This window comes from Meleagris gallopavo, chromosome 7 (genome assembly GCF_000146605.3).
Source record: "Meleagris gallopavo isolate NT-WF06-2002-E0010 breed Aviagen turkey brand Nicholas breeding stock chromosome 7, Turkey_5.1, whole genome shotgun sequence".
Taxonomy (NCBI): domain Eukaryota; kingdom Metazoa; phylum Chordata; class Aves; order Galliformes; family Phasianidae; genus Meleagris; species Meleagris gallopavo.
Window position 1 is genome coordinate 15,788,338 of NC_015017.2, and position 7,957 is coordinate 15,796,294.

The 7,957-nt window shown below is 38.0% G+C and overlaps 1 protein-coding gene and 1 long non-coding RNA gene across 2 annotated transcripts; one reads left to right on the forward strand and one right to left on the reverse strand.

The window, feature by feature from the left end:
- Positions 1-1,255: 1,255 nt before the first annotated feature.
- Positions 1,256-4,501, reverse strand: LOC100544290 (contactin-associated protein-like 5). Its single transcript, XM_010713590.3, has 3 exons — positions 3,914-4,501; positions 2,333-2,404; positions 1,256-1,508 (listed from the first exon to the last, which is right to left on the reverse strand). Exons 1-3 carry the CDS (start codon positions 4,209-4,211, stop codon positions 1,312-1,314), a joined length of 567 nt encoding a protein of 188 aa, XP_010711892.1. The 5' UTR covers positions 4,212-4,501; the 3' UTR covers positions 1,256-1,311.
- Positions 4,419-7,755, forward strand: LOC109368528. Its single transcript, XR_002116653.1, has 5 exons — positions 4,419-4,510; positions 4,843-4,906; positions 5,485-5,729; positions 5,810-5,974; positions 7,412-7,755. It is a non-coding gene; the product is annotated as an uncharacterized LOC109368528 (long non-coding RNA).
- The last annotated feature ends 202 nt before the right edge of the window (positions 7,756-7,957 follow it).

Sequence of the window (7,957 nt, forward strand, 5' to 3'; positions counted from 1 at the left end):
GATTTTTGAGGCTCGTACTAAAGCTATGCAGCACAATTAAAATGGGCGGGATTTGAGTGTTGGGTATTGTTCCCAGTCAGGAAGAAGTCACAGAAGACTTTAATCTTCTCTACTGTTTGTCTTAATTGTAGCATTTGGGATTTTTTTCACAGATTTCATAGGCTTGATTAAATATTAACCTTTTAAGACATAATATTCAACCTCCGTTCTACAAAGAACTATCGCTCAATCTTTCATGCAGTTTTTGCAGGGTTTTTTTTTTTAAGCACTTGGAATTATTGTTTCTATTTTTTTTAATAACTGGCGAATAACGTTTAAGAGAAAACTACTTCTACTTGTCCTTTTGTGTATTTGCCTCAGTGGTTACAGTGTTAAACCTCAGTACGTGATAATCCTCCATATGTTACGAACATATGCTGCATTTATAACATTTCAGACAAATATAGTGTACCTAAGTCCTAGCAGCTTCCTAAAACCCTTGGAAATTCAAGCTACTATTTACCATGCTACAGCTAGAGATACAATAGAGTATGTTGGGTCTACAAAGCCAGCCTTATGAGATGGAGGCGAAAGTAGTGTTCGGGAATGATATTAGTTGTTGATACATAAATTCTTGGAAACGAATTCGTAAGCCTAAAAGTTACAGTAAAAGGACAGGAGGTTGGGGGAAGGAGCTTAAATGAGAGAGACAATCTTATTTTTTGTTACCTCATACCGGTGACTCAACTGGTATGAATTAATGCGACCGCTGAAATCAATAGAGATATGTCTGTTTGTATCATTTGAGAATTGTTCTGGTTTGTTACGGCTGTTGTAAATAAACCTGTGAAGTAAATCAGGTGGCTTGGTCTCATTCTTTCCCTCTCTCCTGTCCCAGTATCTGTAGAGCTATGTACTCAGCTACTTACATAGTCCAGCTCTATTGTAAATGTGACAAAATAACTGGTCCAAGAGCAGGGAAAAACAAACAAAAAAATGCAACAAACACAAGAGTTAAAGTAGAGACTTCAGAACATCCAGGAAGTCACAGCAGAAACCAGGTGCGTGTGTGGATCTAACTTTGTTTAGAGTGGGATAACAGGTCTCTGAAGCTGCAGAAGTAAACTGAGATTGCCAGGTTATGCTGAGAATGAGGCACTGTGATTGTTGTCAGTGTTTCTTTTGCAGGGTGATCTTTCCCAAATAAAAAATAAATTAAGCGAAGAAATGAACGTTTAAAAAAAGAGAGAAGGGGAAGGAAGAGTAGGGGGAAGAAAGGAAGGGAGGAAGGAAGTTCAGGGGAGTAAGAGTAAAAAGAAATTGCATTGTCCATCAAATAAAATATTCTCGTTTGCATTCGCTCACTGTGTTCTGCAAGTCAATGTCAGCTTTAAAAGAGCTCTCAAGATTTTCTGGGTATTCCTTCTCCTTTGTCTGGCTACTTCGATGTGCCTGTTTGTGCTGATAGAGGAATCTGCTCATGATGGCGATGATGCAAAAGATGATGAATATCACAACTGCTATTACACCTGAGGAGAGGTTTAAAAAAAAAAAGAGTAGAAAGGGTAAAATGCAAAAAATGAAGACTCAATTATGTCAAAAATACATTACCGGTGCATATCAGTTTAGAGGATATGATAGAACAATGAATCTTAGTCTGTACGCAGTCTTCTGTCTATATTGTGCTCTTCTTGCTCGTCTGTATTTAGATTTTATGTACTTGGGTGACATGGACAGTGAGCATTGATATAATTAACATTCTGATTTGGATCAACTTCTGACTTCACTAGAAGCAAAGTTGGATCAGTGTGTTTATTTAACAACAACAAAAAAAAAAACTGGATACTTATGCTCAAACAAATCCCTGCTCTGTTGTATTTTCTCCTGTGTTATCTTTGAAAGTTGACATGAGCCTTGTTCGCTTAGGTTTATAGCTTCTAGATATTATTGAAGGCAGCTCCCTACAGGGCATCTATAAAATAAACAGAGATAAATTGCCTTCCAGGTTATTAAAGGAAAATGAAAACCCTACACGAAGCTATAAAGACAACTTTCCCTAGTATATAGATGCTTCCATATGATCTAGCAAGCTCCTCCACAAAACCAACTTGCAAATAGAGAGCTCAAGGAGTAGAGGATGTGTGAATAAGGTGTTGAGACTCTCATCGGTATGGTGCGCAAAACAGTTACTGGTTAACTTGGTTGAGACCCACCATTGCCTTGATTGACAGTGTACATTCCTATCTAGGAAGCTTGGTTAGAGGTATGTACCAAGAAAATAATAGATGTGCATTAGGTAAGTGTTTTATCATCTGACAATTATTTTTTGATTGTAATCTTTAAAAATTGTTACCTCCAATCACAGCAGAATCGCTTCTGACCGCGTTGGTGAGAGGCTCCCTTTCGTCTGTCTTCCCGAACGGATCTGCAGTTGGTTAAGCGGAACAAGATCTATTATTTCTATCAACTATTTCGTCTTTTTTATATGGCTTAGACAGAAGTGTTCTCTTACTCTTGTGAATTGTAACTTTTTTTTGGAAGATGTAATTTGGGGTATTGGAAAACCAAACCGGAAAGGTTTCTAAGCTTGCGAGACAAATTTCTACTACATCTTCACTGTTAAAGATGTATTTAAGAAGAAACGGAGAAGCTTACAACTGCTCTAACACCTGAAAGTGTTTTCTCAGTGTATCTGTAGTGAAATCACTGATAGAAATTTGAGCTAAATAGCACGTTGGAAGCTTTACTCAGTCATAGCTTTTTTTTTTATAATATGTAAGAAGAGATACCAGAAAGATGAGAGATGCTGTAGCTCTGACCTAAGTTTGTAGATGAACATATACAAGTCAAATTAAACCTTATAAAGAGGGGAGATGATATTTTCAGTGTTCCTGCCCATTTTGTATTTGCGGTGCACGTTTCTTGTGTGCTTCTTAGCAGACAACTCAGACTCCTCCGGGTGGAGGGAAGAAAGCTAGAGGTGGGAATCGGCACATGCACAGTGCGCTCAGAGTAATCGGCAGCCTCTTTATCTACGCAGAATGCAAAATAGCATCATTTGTTTTCTGTTAAACATCTTAAGTAGAAGCTGCAGGAAAAGGAGACTTGATGCAAGTACAAGTGTAAAAGGAATCATGATATATAATGAGCTTGTAATAGTTCTCAGAAGACAAAGAGACTTCAGAGGTCAAGGGGCAAAAACCATCTCTTAATTTGTACCCATTTCTGGTCGTTAAGATTTTTGCCACATCCGTTGGTGACTGAAGCGGCAACTCAATCACCACTGTGAGGATGCTCTCAGTTGCTCTGAGTCGCCTTGTCTGCATACAAATTCACGTATGTAAAATACTTCAGAGTCCCAGAGGACAGTCTCAGGATTGAAAGACACAAATGAACTGTTGGAATCGCCTTACTAGTAATGCTCCAGTGCTGTTGCTTTTCTTTTGCCTGAGAGAATCAAGTATGGGTGTCTAGTGGATGTCATACATATCTGTCAAGGGGTTTGTACAAAGGATTTTTTTCCTCCTTTCTGCTAGAGCGGAAACAGATTCGTTTGTGATAAGATTCCTATTGCTGATCTCCACTAGGATATGAAATCTGTGCAACGTTAATGTTTTCCTTTGAGATCCGCAGCACTGGAGCTACCTAGAGTGGATGGGAATAGCCAATGAGGCATATAACGATACTTCAGATGCTGTGAAAGCTATGACTGTGGGATTTATATTCGCTATAGAGAAAATGTGGTACAAAGTCTTTTTAAAGCGGCATTGGCTAATCTTAATGCCCATTCTTAACACTTTAAATTCTTACAGAGAAAGTAACTTAGCAGTTCCAGAGTTTATAATGCTCTCAGAACTGCATTACAGTAAAAAGGAAGGGAATCTCACACTTGGGTATTCTTTTAATTTCCTTTTCTCCTCTTGGCAGGACGTACCTGAAGAGGAATATATGGTGGTTGCTGTGTTCACGTCAGCTTCTGCTAGGGATGAACAGCTGGATTCAGTCAAGGAACCCTTAACTGTCACGGGAGCAATGCTGGGATGGCGTAAGGCAGCTTTCAGGGGAGCGATGTGGTTATACCAAACAGAAGACATGCAGCCGGTGAAACCATAGGCATTTGCCTTTGAGACTTCAGGGTCCAGTGTTAAACTGTCTGCGACATAACAGAAAAACAGTCTGGGGACCGTCAGTTTTAGGAAGACAGGTTCAAAAATTAGTAATTCTTTTATCATACTGACTGTTTTATTTCAATTAATCTCAAATGATTAGGTTTTCCCTTGGCTTACTATCAAGATGGCTTGAACAAAAGACCGCGTTACGTTTCTTTTCTTATCCCTTTTTATGTACCGTCTTGACAGTACGTAACACATCGTGAATGTGAATCACTACAATAATAGCAATTAAAAATAATAATGAACAGTAAAAATAACAACGAACATCACGGAAAAGCGAACATGACAGAATCGATGAGATGATCCTCTTCAACTTTTGGATAATTTAATAGCACGAGTTTCACAGATAAATCTTTAAGGTATTCTATTTCCTCTGCTCTTTTCATGAAGGATCCTACTCTCTATTGTCTATTAAACATCAGTTCATCTGGCTCAGTATTAAATAGCTTAGTAAATAGGCTTCCACCTTTCTCTGGGTGTCTATTCTTTAATTTAATTTCCCAGTCCACCTAATCATGTCAGTAGCATCAGCACTTGTTATTTTTATAATCTGAGTTAAGAATCCTCCAAGTTATGAGTTAGGCTGTCATAATATTTGTTAGGCCTATTCTACTAAGACAACAAAATTTAAAACTAGAATTCATTTACTCTACATCCAAAGCTGAACTAGTGCCTCTATGCTCTTTTCCAGCCTGAAGATGAGATGCTACAATTAATGTATGTGTCTGCGTTCATTTAAAATTCACAAAGACAAAGTAAGTTCAAAAGCATGCCTTTTTTAATTGGTTCTTTTCTTTAATATCAAAAGTTCTCTTGGTAAGCTGGTAAAGGACAGTGAAGCCATCCTCCTTTTCCTCCAAGCTTTTATTTTCTTTCCAGAAATTTGAATTCGTACCGGTAAGAGGTATACAGCACAATGTGCCTTGTAGCACGGTCAATTATAAGGGAAAAGGAGACAAAAAAACTAAAAACAAGACAAAACCTACGCATGTACAAAAACAGTATCAGTAGTTACTCAAAACATTAGAAGCTACCTGCTTTTGGAAAGTACTCTAGCATTGAAAAATCTGGAAGTAGGTAGTTCCGATGATGCTGGAAAGTAAGGATTCTCAGCTTTTCAAGTTTATTTTCATAGATTGAAAGATTAGGATGTTAAACATAAAAATGGAGTCCAGTTTTCCTACTATCAAACTTTGAGCCAGAAGATTTTAGGGAAAAATTAGGGTGCCTCTTAGATCGTAGAAAGTGATTTTTGCCACCTGAGTAACATAGACATCTTTTTATGTGTTAAAAAAAAAAAACATACTAAGCCATGTCAAAATGTTAATTTTAGCACTCAGGATCTGAGTCCATAGTGTCAGGCAGCCAGAGGGAACAAGCCAAGAAAGATTTAGTAAGTTAGAAGACGAATGCTGAGATACAACCAAACTCTTCTGCAAAGCAAGGTATGGTGTGAGCTTAGCTTCTCGGGACTCTCGTGGGGGAAAATCTCAGTTGGATGAACTATTGCTGCCAAAGGAGTTAGGAGGACAATCTCTGGTCTGGGAATGACTGAACAACTGCCAGAGAGATATGAAGGTAAGCAATAAGACTTGGACACAAGGAAAAAACCCTGTAGCCTTGCATAGATGGTGTTTGTTTTTTTTTTTTCCCCTCAGTGAGCTGGAAAATATTGCGTTCAGATTTTTTAATGAGATTGTGGCGGAGGTCTTGGAAACGGAAGGGTCACTTCCAAGTTTCTGCATGAAGGTTTATATAAAATGAAAAAGATCTGGTTTGAAGTATTTGTCATGGTTGTTGAATTAGCAAAAACCTTGCTAAACGTAAGTACTCTAAGCATTTCCTTTCTTATTAACTTTGACACAAATGGTGGATATGTTGGTATCTTTCAGGGATCAGGCAGTCTAAATTGTTTTGTTCTGCCCCAATGTGCAAAAGATAAAATGTACAAAGTATTGAATTTGTTTTTTACGGTATAGTGGCTTAAAAAGTCTAAGAGCACTGTTGAAGGCCTTTGTTAAAAGTGAAATTAAGGGCCAATTCCCATCGTCTGTTGTCAATGTATTTTTTTCTCATGAATGAGAGAGGCAATTTGTTGTTAGGAGGTTTTGAAATTAGGAAGAGAAAAAGGGTTTAAAAATAAAAAATAAATAAAATCCAAGAACAAACTGAAAACAGCCCCAGAGCCTTCCGGTTGAAATTGCATGAATGTCGATAAGGGTTTCTAAGATTCAAGGTCTTTCAGAAAGTGGGTCTTCCACTGCACTCAACAAGAGTCCTATATGACTTGGAGGCACATAATGTGTGGTGGCCTATGAATCCTTGCATGCATAATGTATTTCTGAGGTAATAACAGGATGTAACTGTGTTAAGTTGAAGGACTTGTGTTCAGGGGGAGTGGGATGGAGAGTTGTGGGTTTTCTTTCTTGAGCTTTTGCAGAATTAAACTGTTTATCCCCCAAAAATTTTATTTGAGGGGAAAAAAATTAGTCTTCCTCTTCCTTAAAAAGACAGTGCGTTCGAGCAAAAAGTAGGGTACCGAATATGAAATGTACTTCAAAAATAGCTCTGAAGCAGGAAGGCACAATGAGAAGAAAGTAAAAGTACTTGTACTCTCATGTATTCCTAGGAATTGGCAGAATGTTCAAGGTTGTGCTTGCTAACAATTGAATACGTAATAGCAAGAGGAAGATTTGGAAAGTCTGTTTCATTAGGGTTAGCAGAGATGATTTCAAGCATGAAATTGGTATGTTTTCTAAAAGACAGATTGTCATTGAAAATGAAACTCTGTTTAGAATTGCAGTGGGAAATATTTGATGTCAAAGCTTTTGATGTTTGAATTTTTATCTGCCACAACATTGCCAGCCCTACACAGTTATGCATGAGCTCAAAAAATAATCTATTAGAAGAAAAGATGGAAGAAAAAAAAAAACATTGAAACAATGTGCAAAAGCATAGATGCCCTACTGAGAAGCAGAAAAATCCAGGCAGCAAGAAAGCAGTTGAAAAAAAAATTGTAGATAAAAGTAGATAATCGTTGACAGTTACTTAAGCAATATCATTAACAAAGCAACAGATAAACAAGTGTGTAAAGATGGAAATTCTGAATAGATTTGAATCTTGGTAAGGCTAACATGGTGCCATTATTGACTCGGACCTCAGATTGTGTGAAGGGATTGCGCTATTCAAGCATTTAAATTTCCAGTAGAGTCTGCTAGCTGCTAACTTCCTCTCCTAAGAAACAGTTTTTTTCCCCCAAGACTTCGCTCAGCTACAAGCAGGAACCATGCTTGCCTCAAAGCTTGACCAGAGGCAGCTGCCTGACACATGAGAAGGTGGAGAATGTTCGCCTCAAAGCGGGTCTGATGGAACTCAACGGAGACAGGACCTGCCAAAGAAGTTCTAGATGTTAATGGCTGACTACCATGAGCACAGGAATAAGAGGACAGATAGATTGTCACACCTGAAGAAGAAAAATGCGGGGGTAGTCTGACAGATATTAATACAGTAAATAAAGTGTCTGAGAAGAGCAGTAGAAAAGACAAGTATGGAAAATAAAGAAAGGAGATAAAACAGGTGTTGGACTCCATCTCATCTCATCTCATCTCATCTCATCTCATCTCATCTCATCTCATCTCATCTCATCTCATCTCATCTCATCTCATCTCATCTCATCTCATCTCATCTCATCTCATCTCATCTCATCTCATCTCATCTCATCTCATCTCATCTCATCTCATCTCATCTCATCTCATCTCATTCTACATCTCATCTCATCTCATCTCATCTCATCTCATCTCATCTCA